The sequence below is a fragment of the Telmatherina bonti genome, assembly GCF_933228915.1.
Source record: "Telmatherina bonti genome assembly, chromosome: 22".
Classification (NCBI taxonomy): Eukaryota; Metazoa; Chordata; class Actinopteri; order Atheriniformes; family Telmatherinidae; genus Telmatherina; species Telmatherina bonti.
The window spans coordinates 6,209,078-6,236,784 of record NC_136631.1 but is presented as its reverse complement, the minus strand read 5'-3'; the positions used below and the strand labels follow the sequence as shown (position 1 = coordinate 6,236,784).

General features: G+C 44.8%; 1 protein-coding gene across 1 annotated transcript in view; it reads right to left on the bottom strand.

The window, feature by feature from the left end:
- pxdn (peroxidasin) overlaps positions 1-27,707 on the bottom strand; it is a gene marked incomplete at its 5' end in the record, with an annotated part of 62,012 nt that overhangs the window by 27,680 nt on the left and 6,625 nt on the right. The window contains 10 exons of the mRNA XM_079262467.1: positions 808-1,083; positions 3,124-3,396; positions 3,780-3,949; positions 5,175-5,292; positions 9,006-9,175; positions 9,871-9,942; positions 11,196-11,267; positions 14,146-14,217; positions 20,743-20,814; positions 22,418-22,489. Coding sequence (XP_079118593.1) covers positions 808-1,083; positions 3,124-3,396; positions 3,780-3,949; positions 5,175-5,292; positions 9,006-9,175; positions 9,871-9,942; positions 11,196-11,267; positions 14,146-14,217; positions 20,743-20,814; positions 22,418-22,489 — 1,367 coding nt within the window. The remainder of the gene's footprint in view (positions 1-807; positions 1,084-3,123; positions 3,397-3,779; positions 3,950-5,174; positions 5,293-9,005; positions 9,176-9,870; positions 9,943-11,195; positions 11,268-14,145; positions 14,218-20,742; positions 20,815-22,417; positions 22,490-27,707) is intronic.

The window sequence follows — 27,707 nt, the reverse complement described above, 5'->3', positions numbered from 1 at the left end:
TGACAGCTGTCTTTAATGTTCCTTTTCTGTTTCTGTCTTGAATGTCCTTTAACTCCTCACAGCTGCTGATGTCTTTCCTCCTTGGCATTGTGTGACCACACACCTGAATATCCTGTTAATAGATTGACAGTAATTTACTGCAGTTAAATATAAGTTAAACTTTCCTAAACACATGGTTGAGAAGCCAAAATGCAGCAGAAAATGTGTTAAACTATAAAGCATATAAGCCACAGGGTCGTTGGTGTGTCTGTGGAACAGAATCATGCTAAACATCCACTAAAAGAAACCTCAGCGTCTCCCGTAAATCCCCATTTCACTTTCTCCTCGCGCTGTGCTCTTCCAGCAACACAGCTGGCTGGTTGTAGTACTGTGAGGAGCCATTATACAACATGTACTTTAAGCCATGTTAACAGCCATTACTACATGGAAAAACATGGTGTCATCCCAGGATTACAGGCTGCCGTGCTTTCCTGTGCTGCACCCAGCCTGTAATTTCAGCAACGCACAATAAAAACCAAGTGCACACACGACAAAAAAAGCCCAGTTAAACTTGAACTTGTTTGCTTTTCCTGAAGCGAATGTGTGTAAACCTTCACCGCAGTAATGTGTGATCAGAATATGAGCAGCGACTGTAATGAAATTCTCATTAATCTCAGAGATTAGCATCAGATTCCAGCCTAAAATTAGCCTTAATAGCTGTTTGTTTTTCATCTTTACAGAGAAGAAAAGTCGCTTAATGCAGCTGCGTGAACAGATTCATGACCCGGGAACATGTGTAAAACCCAGTCGTTCCACCGTGTCCCTCACCTCTCTGCTCGATGCTGAGATGCACGGCGGTGCGCACCGACCCCACGGCGCTGACCGCCTGGCACTCGTACTGACCCTCGTCGTGCGCCGCCACCCGACTGATGCGGAGCGTACCGGAGGACAGGATCGCGTGGCGACGGTCCAGAGGCAGCGGGCTTCCCCCTCGAGTCCAGGCGATGACTGGCTGAGGATACCCACTCGCCTCGCAGGGGAAATCCACGGTCACACCCTCCACCACCGACTGGTCGTGCGGCGTGACGGTGAACTGTGGGATCGCTGCAGCAGGAAGTTTTAAGTTTGTCATTTTTCCAGCATTGGAGACTTTTCTGCTTCTGAGACAAACAATCATGAGACAAACCTAAACATGTCTGCGTTTTATAAGCTGAACAGCAAAAGACCAGTGGATTTAAATCTTATCTCGTTTATCTGTTTTATTTAAACTCCGGCTCAAAAAACAGGAACATAAACATGTCAGACGTTGAAACGGAGACGTTTCATCATTTCATGGGAAATAGGAGCTGACTGTGAATCTGATGCTGCAGTAAAAAGGTGGAACAGGAGGAACAGAAGGCTGGAAAAGTAAAAACTGGAGGAGAATTTAGCAACTAATCAGGTTAATTATCCAGTCATTTTACTGACCTGTTAAACCAGTGCATGGATCAGGAAGATTCCAGAAACCAGTGTGAAACCAGTTCAGGTTGAAATCCACACATGAAGGTTAAAGCTCCATCATATATCTGTTAAGACTTCAAAAACCTATATTTAGACTAAGATGGGGCCTAGTGGAAGCTGTATTGGTATAAAAATAGTAATGGATGTTTTGGTTTGTGCTCCCTCGCTTTTCCACTCAAATCTGATCCGTCTTTAAGAGTGGCTTGGTGAAGCTGAAACCACCTAGAAATGTATATTCTTATGCTGAGATGTAAATGTATTATGATTATTTTATTTATTTGTTCTCCTTAGAACCTACATTGTTAATCTCTGTGCCAACTATCGCTGATGTATGACGTATGACAAAGCTCCATCATATGTGAAGAGGATCCAGAAACATGCCGTCTTCTCTGGACCGAAGCTCATTTAAAATGTTCTGAGTGGAAACCTGGATGAAGATGTGGAATAGTTTGTGGACAGCATGGACGGCGTGTCCTGCAGACTAAAGAGGAGAGGGAGCATCCAGCTTGTTATCAGCCTGCATCTCTGATGGGATGGGGTTGCATTAGTGCCGATGGCGTGGGCAGCTTCCACATCTGGGAAGCTCCATCAATGCTGAAACATCTGCTCCCATCCAGACAACGTCTCTTTCAGGGAAGACCTTGCAGGTTCCACCATGCTGGACCACATCCTGATGGTGGAACAGGAGAACTGGTCCAGTAGGACCATGCTGAACCACATCCTGATGGTGGAACAGGAGAACTGGTCCAGCAGGACCACATCCTGATGGTGGAACAGGAGAACTGGTCCAGCAGGACCATGCTGAACCACATCCTGATGGTGGAACAGGAGAACTGGTCCAGCAGGACCACATCCTGATGGTGGAACAGGAGAACCGGTCCAGCAGGACCATGCTGAACCACATCCTGATGGTGGAACAGGAGAACTGGTCCAGCAGGACCATGCTGAACCACATCCTGATGGTGGAACAGGAGAACTGGTCCAGCAGGACCATGCTGAACCACATCCTGATGGTGGAACAGGAGAACTGGTCCAGTAGGACCACGCTGAACCACATCCTGATGGTGGAACAGGAGAACTGGTCCAGCCGGACCACGCTGAACCACATCCTGATGGTGGAACAGGAGAACTGGTCCAGCAGGACCACATCCTGATGGTGGAACAGGAGAACTGGTCCAGCAGGACCAGGCTGAACCACATCCTGATGGTGGAACAGGAGAACTGGTCCAGCAGGACCATGCTGAACCACATCCTGATGGTGGAACAGGAGAACTGGTCCAGCAGGACCATTCTGAACCACATCCTGATGGTGGAACAGGAGAACTGGTCCAGCAGGACCATTCTGAACCACATCCTGATGGTGGAACAGGAGAACTGGTCCAGCAGGACCATTCTGAACCACATCCTGATGGTGGAACAGGAGAACTGGTCCAGCCGGACCATTCTGAACCACATCCTGATGGTGGAACAGGAGAACTGGTCCTACAGGCCAGATTCTAAACATCTGGAGCTCATGTCGTCCATGAAATCCTTACGTCGTGGTTTTAGTTACGTTTTACGCTGCGTTCCAACTCGTTTAAACTGGAGTTTTAATAAATCAGAAGCAGAAACAGATTCACGGCGTCTGACGGTTGGGAAGTTCACCTTGTACGATGATGTTGGCCGTGGCGTGGATGGTATCTACGTTATTGGAGGCGAAACACGTGTACTGTCCACCGTCCTGCTGAACCACGTTCTGGATGTAAAGCCCTCCAGATGGCGTGATGTTGATACGGGCGTCACTGGGAAGCGGCGTGCGGTCGCCTTTGGTCCAGGACACTCTGGGCTGCGGTTGGCCGGTGGCGCTGCACTCCAGCGTTACGCTCTCTCCCACCAGGACCTCCGTGTTCTGCGGCTGGATCACAAAACTTGGCCGAGCTGGAGGAGAAGAAGAAGGTTGTTAGATGAACTAGAATGACTTGACTGCATCTGAAACAAGCGATGGCAGTCAGAGATAATCCACATCTGCTGTCAGCCATCACAAACAGCTGTTCTCCGACACAATGAAGACAGACAGAAAGCTTCTGTTTCTGAGGAGAAACTCTCAGATGAAAGCCAGGAGGTGTTTTTCACAGCTCAGCGGGACATCCCAGTTATTTGCCCTGCTGAACTCGGTCTCCCAGGACCGTGCTCACGTCGTCACACATCACCTCACACCCTCAGCAGAACATCCAACACTCACACAGAATTATCCTCCACTCATTTACGCCGGGATATTTACAGGCACGCAGCAAAGCCGAGGTTGTGAAGCCGCCACTTACAGGGAGCTCCAAAGTACCGCAGAGTGACCTGTGAGGTCTTCACCTCCCCGGCCACGTTTTTAGCCATGCACTGGTACACTCCCTGGTCCGTCTCTCTGGTGTCCTGGATCATCAGGGTCCCGTCTTCCAGCAGGTTCAGGCGACTGTCGTCACGCATGTTCAAAGCGTTGCTGCGAGAGAAACAACACGGAGGCAAATAAAAAAACATTTTTTGACACACACACATACACACACACACACACACACACACACACACACACACATATATATATATATATATATATATATATTTATATTTGTTTGACTTTTAAATATTTAGCAAAATTTACAATCAGGCCCAGAAATATACAATTTATATTTTAAATATTTTTTTTAAAATCTAGAAATATTTTTTATTAAATAAATGATTTTTTTAATAAAATAAATAAAAAAGAACATTTGACTTAGATATACTTTTATATTTGTTTGACTTTTAGATATTAATAAAAATCTATAACAATCTATATTTATAAAATTTATCCTGCCCAGGAAATATACAATTTAAATTGTAATGATTTTTTTCTTTAATCTACAAATATTTTTTAATAAATCAATTATTTTTAAATAAAAAAAAAAAGAAAAACATTTGACATATATATTTTTATATTTGTTTGACTTTCATATATTTATCCATATTTACAATCCTGGCCCAAAAAAAAGAATTTATATTTTATCTAAATAGATAAAGACAAAAAAAAAATGTAATTCAGATATATTATGTTTAATTAAACAAATTATTTTTCTTAAATTAAAGAACACATTCCACTAAAAAAATTCTATATTTTGTCATTACATACTTTTTTAAAAATATTTAAAAATATTAAATAAAGCATTTGAAGAAAGATATTTTAAAAATCTGTAAAAAAAAAAAAAAAAAAAAAAATTTTAAAAATCAGTCAAAACTCTTAATAGAGTTTTTCCTCTCAGGTAAAATCAACAATGCTATCACCTTCTAATGAGCAGTTTTTAGAGTCTGAATATGCAAATGAGTCAAAAGAGCTACAGCGTGAGGACAAACGCAAACATCAGCAGAAAAGTTAAGAAAACTCCTCCTTGTTAAAAATTCAGCACAAATGGTAAAAAAACAATTTGTTCTTTTTTTCCCAAACAGAACTTTGAACTTTGGATCAAATACAAGTTGCAGCTTTTTGTCACTTCAAGTGAGTTTTTAACAAATAACCGAATAAAAACTCATTTTTTCCTTGTTTTGTAGCTCGACCAGTTTCTACTTTCACACTTCCAGCTGAAACCCGGATGTCTGGAGTGAAAGCAGATCAAGATTCAGCTTCATCTGAAACTAAAACCTTCTTTCAGTGCAGAAGTTGGATCCTGGGGGGCAGGCTGTCGGGGTCTTACTTGTTCCTGAGCCAGATGATCTGGGGTTTGGGGTTTCCTTCCGCCCTGCAGGTGAAGTACACGGTGTTTCCGGAAGTCACGTCAACATCCTGGGGCTCTGAGGTGATCCTGGGTACCTCTACAGGGAAAGAAGGGGAGAGAATAAAACATGTGTTCCAGCCTCCATGGGACCTGTGTGCTTCTTTCAGAGCAGAAACAGATTCTGTGATGAACGATTAAAGACGTAAACTGGAGACCAAATGAAGGAAACTCTCCACAGGATGGAGGTTAAACTGGGTCCGCCTGCAGGGGAAGCAGCGTCATCTGCTCTCCTACTGATGAAGCCATTTTCACCGTCGATCCAGGATGTGGATCTGGGACGTAGATCTGGGCCGTAGATCTGGGACGTAGATCCAGGATGTGGATCTGGGCCGTAGATCTGGGCCGTAGATCCAGGATGTGGATCTGGGCCGTAGATCTGGGCCGTAGATCTGGGCCGTAGATCTGGGACGTAGATCTGGGACGTAGATCTGGGACGTAGATCTGGGACGTAGATCCAGGATGTGGATCTGGGCCGTAGATCTGGGCCGTAGATCCAGGATGTGGATCTGGGCCGTAGATCTGGGCCGTAGATCTGGGCCGTAGATCTGGGACGTAGATCTGGGACGTAGATCCAGGATGTGGATCCCGGACGTAGATCTGGGACGTAGATCTGGGACGTAGATCCAGGATGTGGATCCCGGCCGTAGATCTGGGCCGTAGATCCAGGATGTGGATCCAGGATGTGGATCTGGGACGTAGATCTGGGACGTAGATCCAGGATGTGGATCTGGGCCGTAGATCTGGGACGTAGATCTGGGACGTAGATCCAGGATGTGGATCTGGGCCGTAGATCTGGGCCGTAGATCTGGGACGTAGATCCAGGATGTGGATCCAGGATGTGGATCTGGGCCGTAGATCTGGGCCGTAGATCCAGGATGTGGATCTGGGACGTAGATCTGGGACGTAGATCTGGGACGTAGATCCAGGATGTGGATCCCGGACGTAGATCTGGGACGTAGATCCAGGATGTGGATCCCGGACGTAGATCTGGGCCGTAGATCTGGGCCGTAGATCTGGGACGTAGATCCAGGATGTGGATCCAGGACGTGGATCTGGGCCGTAGATCCAGGATGTGGATCTCGGACGTAGATCTGGGCCGTAGATCCAGGATGTGGATCCAGGACGTAGATCTGGGCCGTAGATCCAGGATGTGGATCCAGGACGTAGATCTGGGCCGTAGATCCAGGATGTGGATCCAGGACGTAGATCTGGGACGTAGATCCAGGATGTGGATCCCGGACGTAGATCTGGGACGTAGATCCGGGATGTGGATCCAGGACGTAGATCTGGGACGTAGATCCAGGATGTGGATCCCGGACGTAGATCTGGGACGTAGATCCGGGCCGTAGATCCAGGATGTGGATCCAGGACGTAGATCTGGGCCGTAGATCCGGGACGTAGATCCGGGCCGTAGATCCAGGATGTGGATCCAGGACGTAGATCTGGGACGTAGATCCAGGATGTGGATCCCGGACGTAGATCTGGGACGTAGATCTGGGCCGTAGATCCAGGATGTGGATCCAGGACGTAGATCTGGGACGTAGATCCGGGCCGTAGATCCAGGATGTGGATCCAGGACGTAGATCCAGGATGTGGATCCAGGACGTAGATCTGGGACGTAGATCCAGGATGTGGATCCCGGACGTAGATCTGGGACGTAGATCCGGGCCGTAGATCCAGGATGTGGATCCAGGACGTGGATCTGGGCCGTAGATCCAGGATGTGGATCCCGGACGTAGATCTGGGACGTAGATCTGGGCCGTAGATCCAGGATGTGGATCCAGGACGTAGATCTGGCCTGTGGATCTGGCTCGACCCGGCAGACACCTCTGTGTGCAGCTCAGGAGCGGTTGCCTGTTTTGACAGCAGTTCAAAGAGCTGTGTATTAATCTGCTCAGCGGTGCAGACGGGGGGGGGGCAGAGGTGCATAGTGGCTTTCAGCAGACATTCTTCCCCTGCGTGGGGGGGGGTTTAACTGGGCGGGAACGGGCATGTTGGGACCGTCGGATCAGCTCCTGAGATTAAACTCGGCGGCTCGGCTCCGCCTGCAGGAAGCAGCAGGAGGAGGAAACCGGATCAGACGTCGTTCAGGAATCAGACCTGCAGGAACATTTCATGGTTTGGGTCTTCTTCAGTTAAAGTCTGCAGGACGTAATTCTGTCATCAGAATCTCATCTCTTCCTTTTAAAGCTGAATATTTATCCCTCTGATCACCAAGATCCTCCCTGCTGCTTTTTATCGACTAAAAGTCTCATGTTTGCATCCATGTCGCTGTTTGTTGGTTTTTACCTGCTATTCATCCTATTTTACATGTTACCAGACGGGTACGATTAGCTGGTTGTGGCAAACTGAACACACTGAACACATGAACCAACGCTCACTTCAGCCCCTTTAACTGCTTGTTATCCAACCAGCCAATCACAAGGCAGTATTTAGTCACGTAGACATGATGAAAAACAACCGGCTGAAGTTCAAACTGGGCGTCAGAATGAGACAGACTGGTTGGAGATGATAGAAAGACACAATCAGAACATCTCCATGAAGGTGTTCGTCACTGTGGGACAGAACTCTGCTAACGTGTCTCCTACGTCTCTGAAATGAATCATGAAGGTCCTGCTTGTTTCCATGGAGATGAAGGGGGTTTAAGGGGGATGCCACTCCTTTCTGGACCCTCATGGTTCACTGCAAAAACTGAAATCTAAGTCAGATTAAAAATCTTAAATTGAGTACACATATGCTTCTTTTTTTTTAAAAGGTAAGTTAATTCTTAGTTTTTCTGCCAGAGAATTCCTCTTGTTTTAAGAGTATTTTTACTCGTTTTGGGAAGTCTTGACAAGCCAAATTTTCTTGTTCTGTTGGCAGATAATTTATCTTATTTTAAGCAGCATTTACCTCATTTTTTTATATTTATTTCTTGTTTTTTAAGGCTGAGTTTTTTGCAGTGTGTTTCTAAGGCAACTGTGGGCTCCATCCCTGGATTCTCCTGACTCTGACCACCGACAGAGCTGCTGAGGATCCTCATCAGACCGTTTCTACTGGAACTACTGTGGGAGATGTTTCCATGTTCTACTGTATTCCAGGTGAATTTACTCTGAACAGACATGTTTATTCTGACACGTCTGGACTCACGTCTCAGCTTTCTGTAGAGCAGCATTACACACATCCTGCACTGGTAGCTGGATATGTTTCAGTCATTCTGTTGGTTGGGGGGGGGGGGGCGGCTTGTCATGAAGGTTAAAGGGCAGAAAGTCTTTCAGCAGGATGATGGACTGGACAAGTCTGTCAACACGTCAACTTTAAACACGTTACGCATCAGTTGTTCCACATCAACGAATTTACGTCTCCACAACAAAAGCAGCCTGAACAATGGCGCGCGCGCACACACACACACACACACACCAGTCCTAACAATGATCCGAGCAGCTGTTTGTGGTCAGACTCTGCGGAGACCACAAACCAGACCAGATCCCCCCCCACACGCACACACACACACACACACACACACACACACACAGCTGCTGCTGCGTCGCCTGCAGACAAAGAGAGGATACACCTGCGTGCATGTGTGTGTGTGTGCACGAGACAGGGTGACTAAGCACACCTGCAGAAAGCTGGATGTTTGGAGTTTAACGCTGCACGGGAAACACGGCGCTGGATCTGCAGCACCGTGTGCACGTTGCCGTGACATGTCTCTCAGTCGCAGCAGTCGTCGTTTTTTACATTAAAACCAAATTCAAACAGATTTCCTACCGCAGTTGAGTTCCTCGGCGGTGAGCGTGGCCACCGATCGGCCCTGCAGGCGGCTGGGGTAGTCGCAGGTGGCGGCGGCCTGAGCGTTGCCCGACTCGGCGTACTGCTTCAGCAGGTCGGCCAGCCACAGCAGCTCGCAGTCGCAGTTCAACGCGTTGGAATCCAGTCGGCTGCACGGAGACACAAACGGGAGAAATCAGACCTCAGAGGAACATTTGTAGGAAGAAGAAGAAGAAGAAGAAGTGTTATGTCTGTTGCAGACTGGGTGCAGTCAACATCTGGGGTCGCCTTGGTTACCAAGATCCAGGTTCAGAAACGTTTGTTCAAATAAACACGTTTATTTCTCAAACTCCAGAACTCCTCCCAGCTGGGAAAGTATCTGATCTGCTCTGGACATCATCAGACATCCCGAGCAGACATCAGACTGGCTGCATCCCGAACCAGAACCAGCCAATCAGAACCAGACTGGAGCGCTCCGTTTCCCGCCTTCAGTTCCACTGCAACGTCTCCAGTTTGATAAACCAGTTTGTTTTGTCTGATGGTCAGTCCTCCATCTGTAAACATCCTCAGCGGGACGTAAACTGAAGTAGACGTGAGTTTATGAGTGAGACAAGCCGGCCGGGCTGCAGCCGCATGAACGGGCGGCTTGCACGCTCGCGCCGCTTCACCTCTGCAGAAGATCGTTTTATCATCACATTCCAGCGAGCTGCTTGCCTTGCAGCTGCAGCATGAGAACACATTTAGCTGATAAACAAGCCTCGCTCTGATTGGCCGAGTGGATCAGCTGCGCACTAAAACAACACACACACACACACACACACACACACACACACACACACACACACACACACACACTTCTACTTACAGCCGCTTCATGGCCTGAAGGTGGGAGAAAGTTCCAGGGATCAGCTGACTTATTCTGTTGTTGTGCAGAAACCTGAAGAAGACAGAAATATTTTACTAATCACATCTCTGAACGTAAAATCCAAAGCTGAAACATTTTAAACGGGATTTTCCCAGACTGCGACACGGAATGGGATCTAAATTAAATGAAACATCAAAGTGTTTCTGATAATATAAATCTGGAAATAACTGGAAATAAGTTTAGCTTAATTTTAGAGCCGAGTTACCCCCCCCCATCAGGAGAGATCTGCAGATGCACGTTGTCTCTGCTTTGACTGTTTCCATGGAGATATTCCCCAACAACAGCGTGCACCTGGGAATTCCTTCCTTCTCTCTCTGGTTTTCCTGCAGGTGTTCCGTCTCTTCACACATTCCCAGGCCTGAACCTTTGGAAAACTGAAGTTATCAATAACTTTCCCTGCATGTTGGAAGGAAAACTCACATCAGCGGTTTGTATGATGGAGACAAATATAAACTTTAGATTATGTAGAAACCAGAACGTTCAGCTGTAAAACATACAGATACTGCATGCTTTCCAGTACCGGCTCCATACCACTCACTCTCTTCCTGCTGTGAAGAAAAACGCGGAGAACTTGATGCCGCAGGTCAGAAGAACGGCGTTTTAAACGGAGATACCAGCAAACCAAAACTGGTTGTTTTCCACTTCACACAAACGTCACGGTCAATCTTGGTGAAAATCTCCCCGTTGGAAGATTTTTTTTCTCAATTTCAGACCAAAAACTGTGTTTGCTCGTAGAAACACAGAAAAACCTGCAACCAAAATGTTCAGGTGTACAGGTTCATACCTGGAGTTAGCCAAACATGACCAACCCACCGTGTTTCTGATCAGGTCTTCCCCGTCTTCGTTCCTAAAGCAGGTTACGTCCACGACTGGACGTTTCTGTTTCGCTCGTAGTTTTCTAACAAACATGTTCCGGAAACATTTATTTAGTGATCTGAGTCACAGTCGACGTTAGCAGCTGCAGAGAATCCTGCAGATCCTGACAAGAACTTTCACAGTTTGTCTTCTTACATCAAACTTGTGAAGTTGGAGTTTCTGGTGTGAAGAAATGATCCACTTTCTGAATTTTAAAGATGAAAAATCAAATAGTTTCCTTATCCGTATATAAAGAAATCAATTCTAATTGCATGTAATTTAATAGATTAGCAACCTAAAGCTAATTTATGTAGAAGAATCAGCTGTTTACTTGTTTAATTTTGTTGTTTTGTTTTGTAAAAATCTCTTTGCAACATTAACAATTCGATTCATTCTAGGAATCAACTTACAATCGTTCCAGCTTTGGCAGATGTGTGAACGATTCTGGTTCCAAAGACTCGATGTTGTTGAAGTGCAGGTACCTGGAGAAGAGCAAAACGTGGACAACCTGATTAAAATCCTTCACAGTATCAGTAGAATCTAATAAAGAAGCTCAGAAAGCCACTAAAGTGAAGCTGTTATACTGGTGATATCTTAGAAACATCTCTACGCAGACGACACTTCATTCTACATGAATGCAGACAGATGAGAAACTTTTCTCACCGGACATTCATGGTGAAAAGTCAGAAGATTTGTGGGTGAGAGCTTTAAAAATAAGTGAAATTATGTGAAATTTTTTTATTTAAATTAAATTTTAAAGGATAATCACATGGAGTAAAAACGTATGGTGGAATTTTTTTTTAATAAAAACTGAATGATCAACTTCCAATCAGTTCAGTTTGCTTATTTTAACATTTCATACTTCTTTCTCCCACTATCAATAAGAAAAAACAGCTTTTTGAGTAATTTAGTAAGTAGTAAAACATTAAAATAATTATTTTACAGAAGTATAAAGATCTTTCACCCTGTTTTAAATCAAGGAGACGGGAGTTTATCCTGAAACTGTCCCTCAGGGTAACTCTGGATCCATATTTCACAGCTTTGTTCCAGAATAAAAGCCCGCAGAACAATGCAGCCACTACCGTGTTGGATGATGTTAATGAGGTAACGCTCAATGGCTAAGTTCCTCCATGTTCCTCCAAAGGCTAAATATTTCATTTAGTTTCATTTAGATAAGAGGATTTCTGAATCCTGTTTTGGACAAACTCCAGCGGAACATGATGAGGAGTTATTTCTGTCCATCATAAAAAACACGACGCTGTTCATCCTGCTCTGAACTTCTCCACAGAAAAGACTCCAAACCGCGGGGATTCCCAATCCTGGCAGGTTTTCCAAGTGTCCCTGCTGCAACACCCCTGAATAAAATCACTCTGTATGTAGCAGACATGTACAGAGCATGTCTGGGTCTGAGTCAGGTGTGTCCCAGCAGGAACACTTGGAGAACTTGCAGGACCCCGGTCCTCGAGGACCAGGATTTGAGATCCCTGGTCTACAGTGACTTGCTGAAGCTTTTTGAACCTTCATTCTGCTTCATCTCCAAAGCTAATCATCGTGGATCAATTCTACAACTAAAATAAAATGCAAAGCAAATGTCTTCACTGCACTGAAAGCACTGCTTTGTGTTCAGGCTTCATGTTACGATGCTGCTGACTGATCGCAGTCGTGCTGACCAATCAGCAGCCGGTACGGCTGTTCAGACGGAAGCGGGATGACGCCTGGGGTCTGCTCTTCACTTACCCAACCGAGGCAGGAGGCTTGGGCATCTGTATAAGAGCTTTTACTGTGATTTAAAACTTGTCATCCAAATAAAAATGTGTGTAAAATGGCATTTTGTTCCCTGATTTAGACATTTGTCTGTTAAGAGTCAAACCAGAGCAAAGGAGGGTCCATGGCAACATTAAAAAAAAAAAAAAGCTAATTTTGCTACGTATTGGGAGTTAATTGCATTTATTTCCACACAACTTCTTCTAATGATATCAACATTGCATAAGAAAAACATTTTTAAAAAATCAATCAACAGTTACTGTCATATTTTTCATGCATCAGTATCAGACAATGCACACAGACTGAGTCACACCCATGGAATATATAGAAAGATGGACGGAGCCTCCGTGACGTCACCCGTAGGTTTCTGAAGAGCTGAACTGAAGCTCGGTGGGCGGTTCCTACCATCACCATCTTGGCAGGGGCATGCATGTCGTCTCGCCAGAAAAATACAACTATGGGCAAAGAGGTGGAGCTGAGAGGGGGGCTGTGAGCGTCATGGTGGATGATTGGCATCTAGCGAACTCCGAGCTTTCTGTAGCTAAGAGCTAACCTAGCTAACCCGGAGATAACAGGAGCTAACCAGCTAACGGAGGTAAGCAGGCTAAAGCTAAGTCACATTGTTAACTGGCAAAAAACCGCGGTTGTTCTACGTTCTTCTTACTTGAAGCAGGAGATCGGGTACCTGTCAATCAAAAGGACACGCCCCTAAATATGCAGAATTTCAAGGCTAAATTACTTTAAAACAGGCGAGTTAGAAAAAAATTCACTCCGCCCACAGTTGTCATGAAGGTAAACCTGACCTATTAAACCTAAAATGTTTTGTATCAGGCTGTGAACATGTTTATTTCTGCTGTAAACATGTTTATTTCTGCTGTAAACATGTTTATTCTTGCTGTAAACATGTTTATTCCTGCTGTAAACATGTTTATTTCTGCTGTGAGGTTGGTTTTTTTAAAATGGGAGTCTATGGGGATTCGCTCTGTTTTGAAGCCCCTAGTGGATGAAGGGTGAACTGCAGTTTTATACACTTCGGCACAGATTTCACTTTGAACCGCCAGAGGCTCCATTCATCTTTCTGATACGGTCTATGGTCATACCTGAGTGTCTAGGACTAAACACAAGTTAAGCAGGATTGTCAGATAAAGAAGATTTTGCAGCAGCGCGACAGATTCAGGCCAAGCTTCGCTCTACAGCAGCAGTTCTGACTCCAGCACAACAAGCTTCACATGGCGGGACGGGGGGAGGCGCACATCCGTCTTCCTGACCATGCGACTCATGCAGAGGGGGTCAAAGGGGGTCAGGGCAGCACACAAGGGGTAGGTGCACACATGGCATGCATGGTGGAGGCAGAAAGGGGGTAAGAAGAGCGGGCGTCGCACACAGGGACACTTCTGCAAGGCCGATGCAGTCGGGTGGCGGGAACATGCTTTGAACCGGTGCATCATGAGACTTCTACGCATGTAGACCTTCATAAGCATGTCAAGACTCGTTCACATAAGGGAGGGGGCATTTACAAATGAGGAGAGGTAGGTGGGAGGAGGAGAAAGAATAACAAATAGAAGGAAAAGATGAATGAGGAAGTAGGTCACTTACAGTTGCTCAAGAGAGACAAGCCCCTTAAATGCTTGTCTGTCAATTGATTGGATTTCATTCTTGTACAAATAGCTGAAAGGAGAGATAACATTAGTAACACACACACACACACACAATCATCTCCAGTCTGCCTGGTTACATCTGGAGTGTTGCAATGTGGTGGATTACAGCTCGCTGCAGAGTCTACAACTCATGGTTTTTCTCCACAGCTGCCAGACTTTGTTGGAATCTTCTAGATCGGACTGAAGCGACGGTTCTGCAGCTTTCCAGCTTTCCAGCCCGGTTCTGGTACCAAAGCTCTGACCTGAACATAAACCTCGCAAAGCACCAGTTTTAAACTGGTGCTTTAGACTTTCTAGGAGTGGGAAAATTTAATATATATATATTTTTTGCTTCACAATTTTAAAATCAATTTGGAAAAAAAATGATTTTTTTTTTCAAATAAATAAAAAGAATCCATTTAAAAAATCTTGTCTTTTTTTATTGTTTTTCTTGATCTTTTTGTCTTCTTGGGACACCCCCCTACAACCGAGCCGAGTCCCCAACCGGACCGGGTCTAGCGGACTATTCTGATGGGAATGCACTAGGGCTGTGACGATACGCTTTTGTCCCGATTCGATTCAATTCCGATTTTTTTTTTTTTGGGTGCCGATTCGATTTAAATTGCGATTCTCACAATTCTTGCTGATTTTTGTAGATTAAAAATAAAATAAATGTATAAAAAAATTTTTTTTGCTTGTCATTGTTCTTGATTTTAGTTAGGAAAAAAACAACACAGTAGCCAGACCATCATGCTGCTGCTATAAATGCTAAGAAGACAAGTAAATGGATCAATAAAAACAGTAAAAATGACTTTTTATATATATGTATATATATATATATATATATATATATATATATATATATATATATATATATATATATATATATGATTATTTTTATTCATTTGAAAAAAATTGATTGAACGCGTTTCCCAAAGTCAGCCGGAAGCCTGAGAGATGCTTCTGGACCATCAGATCCTTCCACTGATGGCTGATGCCTCGTCAGAAACGGTCGCCATGGAAACGTGACTGTCAAGAAGCCTAGAGAAGGCTGATGTCACATGATACAAGAAGTAGACTGCAGACCAGCAGCAGGTCTGAGGGGAGGTGGATCGCCTCCAGAACCTTTTGGAAAAGGTTCCAGACTGGGACTGAGAATAAAGCAGCTCCGACCAAATATTCATTTTAGACTGTTTTAGCTTCGTACACAGTTTATGCAGATATCCGTTTCCTAACGTTCTGGCGGTACGTACAGAGATGAGAGCAGCTTCGTTCTGTAAAACACTTTGTCTATAATCACATGGAACTATCAGACATAATGAGGATGTATCACATAACCATCAGCAGAAAACGGTCATATTTCACGTTTCCTCCATGTGTCTCCACTTTTCATTCCACGCCGCGACGTCCAGCAGGCTGGACTCACAAAGCAGCTCGTCGTCTGCATGTTTTCTCTCCGTTATGTGTCAGAGATGCCATGTAGGAACAGCAACGGCTTCCAGCTACGTTTCATCTCCACCACCGCCGACACACACATGATGAGAGATTCAGATCTCCACACAGCAGCGAACAGAAAACTAAACATCTGTTAGGACTGATTCCCCCTCAGTTCTGATACCAGCAGAGTCTCGTCGAAGAAGAAGCAGGAAAAACAAAAAGCTTCTAAAACGATGAAGATGAGTCAAACTGAAGCTGAAGATTCCTGAACAGAGAGAAACACACCTGGCCGAGAGCCAGAGGTTCCACAGAACCTGATCCCAGATCTCCTCCTGTTTCTGTAACCTTCTCCAGATTTCTGTCCACATAGAGCTGTTCTGATTGTGACCCAGATCTTGTGCTAACGATACGGTACGTCCCAGAGCTTATCTATAGGGTTTAGGTCTAGACTCTGGGAACGCCAGTCCATGTGTGGAAATGAGGCGTCCTGTTCCCAGGACCACTTTGTCACGATCTGAATCCTGTCGTCTCGGAACACAGCAACGTCTTGGTTCTGATTCTGGTCTCAGCATAGATCTGAACATAGAACCTATACCTAAACCTAAAACTAGATCTGAACCTAGATCTGAATCTAGACCTGAACCTAGATCTGAATCCAGACCAGAACCTAGATCTGAATCTATACTTAAACCTAGATCTGAACCCTAGTGTCGTCTCGGAACACGGCCACGTGTTGCTTCTCATTCTAGTCTCAGCATAGATCTGAATCTAGATCTGAACCTAGGCCTAGGCCTAGATCTGAATCTATACTTAAACCTAGATCTGAACCCTAGTGTCGTCTCGGAACACGGCCACGTGTTGCTTCTCATTCTAGTCTCAGCATAGATCTGAATCTAGATCTGAACCTAGGCCTAGGCCTAGATCTGAATCTATACTTAAACCTAGATCTGAACCCTGGTGTCGTCTCGGAACACGGCCACGTGTTGCTTCTCATTCTAGTCTCAGCATAGATCTTTTAATGTTGCTGAATGTAGACCTAAATCTAGATCTACATTCTGGACCTGAATCCAAACCTGAACCTAGATCTAAACCTTGACCTGAATCTAGACCTAAACATAGATCTGAAATTAAATCAAAATTTAGACCTGAACCTTGATCTGAATTAGACCTGAATCAAGCCCTCAATCCAGACTTGAACCTAAGTCTGAATCCAGATCTGAAATCAGTCTAAGTCTAGAGCTGAACCTACTTCTGAATCTACACTTGAGCCTAGATCTGAATCCAGACCTGAACCTAGACCTGCAAGACCTGCAACTGCATGAACCCCAGATCACAGACTGCCCCTACAGACTTGTACAGTAACACCAGACATGATCGCATCCCATTTGGGAGCCAAATGTGTTCTACGATTCAGGAGAATTCAGTTCTCCTTAGTTTGATCGGCTCGGTTTGGAGGATATTCCCACATTCAGGAATTCTGTAACCATTAATTCATCTTCATCATGTGGACTTTGGCTGCAAACACATCAGCCAACACGGAGAAAATGTCCGGGAGCAGAAAAGTGCAACGAAAATCAGATTTTTAGCAGCTTCTTTCCCTCGTTACTGGGTGTGTCTTTGTTTTAAGTTACAGAGTTTCTCTTTATTTCTTTTCAGTAAAATAACTAAAATAGAAACAAAATGAAACTAAATTAGATCAGCAGGAAGCCGAACCGGAGAGATGAATAGAGACAGAATCTTTTATCGGCTTTTTTCAACTCAGAATGCAGCAAAACCACGTTTTACATTCAAGTACGAGCAAATACAAAGTAGGGACATAAGTACGAATAAATCCTGTTACAGTTAACTGGTGATGCTTCTGGACCAGGATGACGTCTGACTGGTTAAACGGGAGGATAGGAGATGTTTTTCATGAGAATGTTTTACGACTTTACTTAAAATCCCCTTCACACACCGACTGAATTCAATGAATCAAAAACTAAAATATTTAGTCACCTAGGCAACGGACAGGACTAAAAAAACATCGCCCACTCCTTCGCTGGTTTCCCACTGGAAGAACTTTTTGAAGTTCTCGTAACTTTTTATGATTTAGGCTGATTTGTCAACTCCCAGTTCCTATAACCGTTTTAGTTCCTGCTCTGAGGGTCGCACACAGGCTTCCGTATAACGGAGCGTAGCTACCAAACATCTACGTGTTTGCCAGCTACGCTCCGTTCTACCTCACCAGATACTAGGGCTGTGACGATATGCTTTTGTCCCAATTCGATTTTTTTGGTGCCGATTCAATTTAAATTACGATTCTCACAATTCTCCGATACTGCTGATTTTTGTAGATTAAAAACAAAATTTTTGCTCATCATTTTTCTTCATTTGAATGACGAAAAAACAACACGGTAGCCAGACTGTCATTCTGCTGCTATAACGCCCAAGAAGACAAGTAAAAAGATCAATAAAAACAATCAAAATTACAAATATTTTATAGTGCATTCATTTTATTTATTTGGGGGAAAAAAATTTAACAAAAAAAAAATCGATTTTAAAATTGTGAAGAAAAAAAATCCAGATTTCCGATTTTTTTTATTCGATTTTCCCCACCCCTACCAGATGCGTTGTTTTTTTTTTCCTCTTTGTTTTTCGCAGGTTTTTATGTCGTGTGGCGCGAAACATCACGTCACTGTCGCAGACGGTTGCATCGCCTCGGCCCTTATCAACGTCCCAGACTCGTGCGAAAGAAAAATGAAACAGTTAGGATGAGCGAACTTTGAGGCTGATTGTTATTAGAATGTTAGATTGTTCTTACACAAAATTAAAGCAACCTCATGCTAAATTAAAAAAAAAAAAAAAAAAAGATCCGTCTAGTCGACTAATCGTTTCAATAGTCGTTGACACACTATATATATATATATATATATATATATATATATATATATATATATATATATATATGTATGTATATATGTATATATATATATATGTATATATATATGTATGTATATATGTATATATATATATATATATATATATATATATATATATAAATAAATAAAGATCATTCCAAATCTTCTTAATCTCTTTGCAATAATGCATTATTGTGTCATTTTATTTATTTATAGTGTTAGAAAATGAAATGACGCATAAATAATTATTTCTTTGACGATAATCATACCAAGTAAATGAATAATTGTGACATCATTAGTTCTAATGAAAATGGTACAAATTTCTAAGCTGCTAAAAGTTCTGGAGACACACAGCCGAAGCTGGGAGGGGGACGCACGTCCACTGGAAACAAACGGATGTATAAACAGTGAAGGATTCCCACGATGAGGCGCTGACCTCCGCTAGACTTGTTTATGAACCTGCCTCTGTGTGTGTGTGTGTGTGTGTGTCAGTTGGGTGTGTGTTTTACACAAAGTTGCCGCCCGTTAGCTTTTAAGGACCTGAAGATAACAAGGAGAGGACTTAACTTTTGTCCAAAGGAAGTAAAGAGGGGAGTGCAATCTGACCTGAGTCAGCAGTGGGGGGGGGGGGGGGGGGGGGGGCATAATCACAAAGGCTTTGTCTTTACATCAGCTGTGCTTTTAACTAAGGGGGGGACCTCTAATTAAAATAGTTACTGCATGGCTGCAGCACTTGGAGGGGGGGGGGGGGGGGGGACGACAAACACGAGCCAGTGGAAACGTCTCTCCACCTCACAGAAACTGTCCTTATGAGACTTCGGGCCCTGAAGGGCCCCCGCCCTGCAGGTTTACCCTCCACACACCTGGCAACAAGGTACCGAGAAGATTCGCTTCACCTGAATCGTATCTGGAAGCAGTAAAACGTCTCAGATCCTGTTTTACATCACAACATTAAAAGTTTGTTTCCATGGCAACACAGTTTTGGTGGGATGAAACCACAAAGATCCGACGAAGCCCGAAGAACAAAATTTTATGGCAACGCAAGGCGAGTCTCGTCCATGTAAACTGATTCTCCAAACTTTTAACTACTTTCAGCTCATTCTGCACTCAGACGCTGCTTAACCTGCAAAAACGCAACCATGGCAACAGCCTCCATGCCATGTTTGTGCTGCTGAAACCTTTTTATTCACTTGGTCTGTTGGGGGTAAAGTCCATTTCTGGTGGAAGATTTATCCTGTCAGTGAAGATGCAGACGTTATGTGCAGCAGATAACAAGCGGCGCACACCTGCGAAGATGTGTCGTTACGCGGACAAGTCTTTAACCGTTTAACGTGGGACTCTGCTGGAAGCAGAAGAGTCATGTTTATCGCTGAAGCTCGTAGCAAAACGTTCAGCGCTAAACAGGAAGTTCCTCAGAGCACCCTTCCAGCCGCGCCGCCGCCGCTCTGACTCAGACCTGCATCTCACCAGCTGATGTGGTGCAGGTCTCTCTCTCTCTCTCCACCTCTCTAGCGCGACCTGAAGCTCATGCACGTTGCTTCACGGCAACTTCAGACATCAGAAGCTGATCCTGCACGGTGACATCTCTCTCCGACGTCTCTCTCTCTCATTTGAAACGGCCGTTGTGTTGATTCGTAAAGCTCGGCTGCAACGTCCCGCCGTTCCCAGTAATGAACTGGTTTCTCAGCATGCTGAGACCAGCTCCAGATGTGCAGATAATAAAGTAGTTTTTACACAACGTCTTTAAAGCTGCGGTGATCAGAGAAAGTTACAAACTTGTACAGAACTTGTTGTGAAGTCACAACACTGCCAGGAGCTGCTAAATCCAACATCATCCGTCCTTTAAAGAGACCCGCTCTGATGTGTGACGAGAGGATCGCGTGTTTGGCCGTCCAGTTACGCAACAACCATCTGATCAGATCAATAAAGACAACCAATCAGGTTTAACCAGCTGAAACCAGCTTTGTACATATGAAAATGGAACCTGTATGCGAGTCCTGACGCTGCAGCCTGGCCTCAGCCAACCATCACCCCCCCACAGGCCTGCGAACCAGCTCAGCTCTCCCTCCGCCTGCAGGCCTCCACTTCCAGACACACAACAGCGGATCAGACAACAGGCAACACCAGCAGCCTGAACGGCCGGTGAGGCCGACACATCCTCTCATCCTTTTTACCGACGAGTCTCTCAAACTAAAAACAAAGGAAACATGAAAACAACTTACAGATATTTGAGGTTTTCCAGGTCTTCGAACGCTCCCCTGGGGATCCTTTGTATGCGGTTGTTGTTGAGGAGGCTGTGAAGGAGGAGGAAACCGGCGTTACGTACAGAAAAGCTGTTTGCACTGCGTGAGACGTGGACATGCCGGTGGTTTAAGCCTGATGGACACCAGGACGAGTTAAAGCTGAAGCACAGAAGAGCCGTTCAGGCAGGATAAAAACGTCTTTTCTCCTGCCTGGAAGGACTTCTCCGCACGCTGAAACTAAACCAGAACTGTTCAGACCCTTTTCCACTCTAAACCACATGAAAGAAACGTGGTCTCAGCTTCACGTCATGAACAACGTCCCGACAACGTGTCTCGTTGTCGGGACGTTGTTCATGACGTGTTGCTCTGATAAAGAGCTTTCACCCCGAGATGGAACAGCTGTTCCAGATGTTTAACACTCACATCCCTGCAGGTATGTTGGACATTTCTACATCACTACGGTGTCAAACGTATCATTTCTGAGCCTCGAAACACAGTCAACACCTCCACAAGTTTTCACTGTTTCCGTTTATTCATGAAGCATTTTTAAAACATCACAAAATTCATGTTTCTGATGAGGCTCATCTGAAAATGATTAATTTTATAATTATTCTAAAAATTAGGCTCCCTGATTTCCTAAGTGGGATGTAAAAATAAAGCAAACTGAATCTCTGAACGCACCCTCCACCTGATCAGGTCCACCTTCCATGTCGAACCCTTTTTACCACCAGAACCGCGTTAATTCTTAGTGTGAAAAGTTAACATGGAAAAGTTCCTCTGAGATTTTGCTCCATAATGACAAGAAGCATCTCACAGTTGCTGCAGATCATGAATCTCCCGTTCCACCAAGCTGCTCTGCTGGATGTAGATCTGGTGACTGTGGAGCCGTTGGAGGACAGTGAACTCATCGTCATGGTGGAGATGATGTGAGCTTTGTGACATGGTGCATCATCCTGCTGGAGGTTTCCATCAGAAGATGCTACACTGTGCTCAGAAAGGGATGGACATGGTCATGGAAGGAGAACCCGTTGATCCTGACGGCAGGATGGATCCATGTTGTCATGATGTTTCCAGCAGATTCTTCACCTTCCATGTGAATGTGGAGCTGAACTGGAGACTCATCAGACCAGCAACGTTTCTCCATCTTCTATTGTCCAGTTCTGGTGAGTCTGTGTGAATTGTAGCCTCAGTTTCCTGTTCTTACTGACAGGAGGGAACCCGCTGTGGTCTTCTGCTGCTGGAGACCATCTGCTTCCAGGCTGGACATGTTGTGTGTTCAAACATGATGTTCTGCAGATCTTGGTTGGAACCAGTGCTTACTGGACTTCCTGTTGTCTTTCTACCATCTCCAACCAGTCTGACCATTCTCCTCTGATATCATCATCTGGATGTTTTTTCTTCTTCAGATCTTCTCTGGAAACCCTGGAGATGTTGTGTGTTCTGTGTTGGTGTTCCTACTTCCAGGAACAAAAGCATCTGAATAATGTTTGCACATATCTGAATGAGGTGCGTTCGTTTTGTTGTTTTATCTGAACCGAGTGGAGACACTGTACAAGTCGTTTAGTCTCATGCTGAGTTATTCAAACCAACATTTCTGCAGATGGAAGAGAAAGAAACTGGTTGTTGAAGCAAAGCAGGACAGAGAGGAACTTACAGCGTGTTGAGGTTCCTGAGTCGCCTGAAGGAGCCCGGCTGTAAATCCCTGATCTTGTTGAATCTCAGGTCTCTGTAAAACAGCAGGGAGACGTGTTAACAAGCAGGACAGCATCATTCAGTGTGCACAAAGCAGGTGATGCACGTGTGCATGAGTCGCTGCAAAATTATCCTGCAGAATAACACGGTTGTTGTCTCACAGGAATGTCTTTGTCCAGCTTCAACCACGAGGGCAGATTTAAATAACATTTAAACAACAAGCAGAGGGTTGTTCAGAGCAGTCAGCAGCTTTCCGAGTCCGTCTCCGGTTTCTGTCTCTTTACAGATGATGCATCAACACAACCATGAACCTGCTGCCACAGATGACTCCATTAGCTATTAGCATGACGCTGCTAACGGACACAACAAAGTTTAACGTGAACTCTGATCATCCTTCGTTACGTTTCAGGAACTTTCAGGAATCCGAGCTTCCACTACGTGTTTTTACAGGATAAAACCTGCTGTTCATGAACGCAACTGCTCAGCATTTCTCACACTTTGTTTATTATTCAGGATCTTTTCTGGTTTGTTCAGCAGAACAAATGTTGACGAGGAGCTGAAACCACGTCACAACAATCTCTAAAGCCCGGCCCGGCAGCTAAACGGACGGACGGCATGTTGTCCAGGCAGCAGCAGCTAAACAGACGGACGGGCGGCACGTCCTGGACGGGCTGATGGGAGATGTAGGGATGCAACCTTCATCACCAAAAGTTTCCATTTTTACCCCGGACTTTTTCCTTTAACTATAATATCCTGTCAGATGTTGCAGACTTTTATCTCCTCTAGCATCTCTTCACGTTCGACTCAGAAAGCTGTCTGGAACATAATCACATCTGTCCATCAGCTCTTCGTTTTGTATGAAAAGAGCTGAAAGAATAAAATCTGATTGAATTGACCCAACGCAGAACATCCCGCCACAGAGTCCAGATTTACACGCTTTTTGTTTGTTTGTTTTTTAAATAAACCTTCACATTTGTTTTCAGTTCGACTCTCAACAAAACCAAACAAGCAAATGTTCAATTCAAGCTGATTTCAGTTGAATAAATCATCAGCAAACGCTTTTATATAATGAATAACAAATTCAACAACTGGTTTCAACAAAGCAAAAATGAAAATTAAAGTACGAAACTCTTTTCTGAGACTAATTAATATTTCATAAACACAATAATCAACGTACTTCTGTATTTTTTTACTGCCAGATTTCTGAACATTACTCTCAGTTTACGAGATAAAAACAGAATTTCTTCATCACATCCTCCTCAAGGTGAGTAAACAGGAGTTTCTAGAGTATCCGGTAGCACCGTTCCGGAAGATTCTCCCACCAGAAGAGGCTGGTAACTGGTGAGGGTGTCACAACTAGGTAAAAAAGTAGCATCCACCAAAAGTTTTGTTTCCATTCAGGAAGAGAAATGTTGCTCCTAACTTTGGTCCAATCTTCATCAGAAAACCAATAAATTCAACTAATTTTCCTCAGATTTTAGAGAACTTTGGTCTTTTAGCGCCTACAGAGCCGAATGTTGGAAAGGTTCAAGACAGAAACCCTGCTGGAAGGCCGGAACCTTCTAGGCCTCAGGAAGCACTGCAGGTGAAACTTTCACGACACCGCGACACCCCGTTGGTGCGTAAGACGGAGATTTTTGTTTGCCTCCTCCATTCATTTTCTACGTAATTGACTAATTTTGAAGCTTTGCTAATCATTAGCTAACACAGAAAACAGAGATACCAACGCATGGGTAGTGTTGCAATAAAAGAAACAAACCAGAGAAGAAGAGGAGGAACAGAATGAAGGAGATGCAGAAGAAGTTGAGGTGCACAGGAAATTTTGGACAGATTTAGACAACTCTATAGCGGTGCATAACGGGTCTCAGAACAGGGACATGGGCTCTGAACTCGCCCTCTAGCGGATGAACTGACGTTACCATTAGGGCTGTGACGATATACTTTTGTCCCGATTCAATTCGATTTTTTTTGGGTGCCGATTCGATTTAAATTGCGATTCTCACAATTCTCTGACATTGCTGATTTTTTTTAGATTTAAAAAAAAAAAGGAAGACAAGTAAAAAGATCAATAAAAAAAACAATAAAAATGACAAAATTTATAGCGCATTCATTTTATTCATTTGAAAAAAAAATCGATTTCTTAAAAAAAAAAAAAAAAAAAAAAAATCGATTTTTAAAAAAAAAAAAAAATCGATTTCCCACCCCTAGTCACCATGGCAACATAAGAGCTGCATGGAAGCATGATGGCGACAACGCTTGGAGAAGATGTCCTGGTTTAGGCAGGTAAGGGACGTCTAGATACGTGGACTCGGCACAGTCCACCACCGGAACCAGAACCTGAAACTGGACCACAGAAGGAGGGAAGCAGAAGCAGCGCTGATTCTCTGCACATCAGGTTGGTTTCTGGCGGACAGACGAGTCCATGTTTCAGCTGAGAGACGGTTTAAATCAAGCTCTGCATGTGACCATGTACGTTAAAATATAACAGATTTCAGTTTTTTTATAATTCCACCAACTTTTCTGGAAGGAGTTATCGGTTCCTTCTAAGAGACGACGTCAGCCCTCCTCCAAAGAGCTGAACTCCCTCAGGAAGCTCTCCGCCTGCCTCCCTGCATTCTTATAAGCCAATGACCTTACAAAGAAAATAACCTCAGAGACATGACAGACTTCTCTTATCATGCCAAACTGCTGCGACATCAGGGTGACGACAGCCTGGATATCAGGCCGTCTACAAGAAGTTCCTTTTCTGCTTCAAACAAGGTGTTAAAAGTTATTTCAAAATCTGTATTTTTTTTATTTAAAGTTTGCAACAAGAGAAAAACATGACAACTGAATGAAGTCTGATGCGTTTGGTTATTTATGTGGAAATGTGACCAGGCCAGCGTCTGCAGGGACAAGCCTAACGGCAGCGGTCAGAGCACGTTTGTGCACGACAACATTGGCACGAGGGTCTTCCATGGAAGTGTGATCCCCTCAGAAAAGCCTCTGGGTTCAGCAGACGCTGTCCTGACATGCCGAGGCAGGACGGACTGCCTACCTGCCCATAGGACGGCAGCAGAGAGACATGCCGGTTCAGGCAGCACATAGGAAAGGAAAGGTGAATCCTGACGAAGGAAAACCTCCGAACGGCATCTAAAGGCTGATATCCGGACTCCAGATTCATCCCGGTTGGTATTTTGGCTAATTTTCATGGCCCACATCGCTGTGAGCCACGGTGGGGAAGGCTAAATAAGGTCAGCGAGCTGAAAGCAGTGACAGCATCAGCTCTGGAACAGAGGGGAGGAACGGCTCAGCTGACCACAACGTCCTGGAATTGTTGGGCTTAATGACATCAGCTCCGTGACTAAAAACGGTCATTGGATCTTTTGTTTTGGGGAAATGCTCTGAAAAACGTGGTGTTTGTGTCAAATATGAAAGCTGTGCGTCGGTTCTTAAAGCAGACAGGCTGCAGCTCGGTGTAACAAGACGGCCTTTCAGAACACCGATGCTAACGGCGAAGCAGAACGAGAGAAGGGGTCACTTTGTCAGAGCAGCATGGCGGTCTCTCTTCCTATTCTGTGGTCGTTTCCAGCCGAAGAAAATCAAGGGGGAGAATGAGCCAACCTAGAGTTGGTAAAACCCGGAATAAACTACCAAAACATAAACAAGAGGCCTTAAAATCCGTCATCAAGAAGCTAACGAAGCGACTAGAAACAGCCGTAATGTTTCAGACCGTTTCATGGCGTCCAAGTCTATTAACTCGTTTTAATGTTGTTCGATAGCAGAAAGCCAGCAGGACGAGTCAAACAGCAACGCTCGCTGCTCTGCAGAGGGGCTGAAAGGCTTAAAGCAGCCTCCCCAGCTCAACTGCCCACACAGGAAGGTAGGCCCATAATTCAACATGCCACACCGATAAGAAGAGCTGAGATGCAATCCTACGGTCTGCTTTGTGCTCCGCTTTCCAAGAAATTACATGCATGACTTTCCAATAAAGTTGCTTTGTTTGCGCCGCTGCATTCTGACTCTGAGCAAGACCCAAAACAAGGGCATATTTAAGCGAGCTAATGCTAACAATGTGCCTCGCAGTGAGTCTGAGAGCCCTGACCTGATCAGTGTGTCAATATAAACACTTCACATGCCAGCAGCTCTGCTCCTGGTTAGGAAACGGCCGGAGGGAAGACTTGGCTTCGCCTCCTAAAAGCTTCTAATTAACGTCCAATTTAGCTTTTAAACTTCAGCCCATGGCCTCGTAAAACGTTGACATTTCCAAATGTCTGCTGTGAGACGGCGAGTGATGAAAACCGAGTGATGGCGAGATAAACGTTATACACAACAGCTGTTTACAGGCTCTGCTGCATTTTACCCAAACCAGCAGCGACAGAAAGGACCTCCTGCTGGGTCTGCAGCTCAAACACACTGCAGGGACAACGTCCCACGGCCTGGCGGGACGCAACGGGCACGTCTGAGCAGCACGACGACATCTGAGCAGCACAACCTGCTGCAGAGGGTAGAGAGAAATGGGTCAACGGGGACAATTGGAACAACCGGAAGATCTGGGACAATGGAGATATCTGGGACAACGGAACAACTGAGACAATGGGGACATTTGGGACAACCGGAACAACTGAGACAACGGGGACATTTGGGACAACCGGAACAACTGAGACAACGGGGACATTTGGGACAACCGGAACAACTGAGACAACGGGGACATTTGGGACAACCGGAACAACTGAGACAACAGGGACATTTGGGACAACCGGAACAACTGAGACAACGGGGACATTTGGGACAACCGGAACAACTGAGACAACAGGGACATTTGGGACAACCGGAACAACTGAGACAACAGGGACATTTGGGACAACCGGAACAACTGAGACAACAGGGACATTTGGGACAACCGGAACAACTGAGACAACAGGGACATTTGGGACAACCGGAACAACTGAGACAACGGGGACATTTGGGACAACCGGAACAACTGAGACAACGGGGACATTTGGGACAACCGGAACAACTGAGACAATGGGGACATTTGGGACAACCGGAACAACTGAGACAACGGGGACATTTGGGACAACCGGAACAACTGAGACAACGGGGACATTTGGGACAACCGGAACAACTGAGACAACGGGGACATTTGGGACACCTGGAACAACTGAGACAATGGGGACATTTGGGACACCTGGAACAACTGAGACAACGGGGACATTTGGGACAACCGGAACAACTGAGACAACGGGGACATTTGGGACAACCGGAACAAC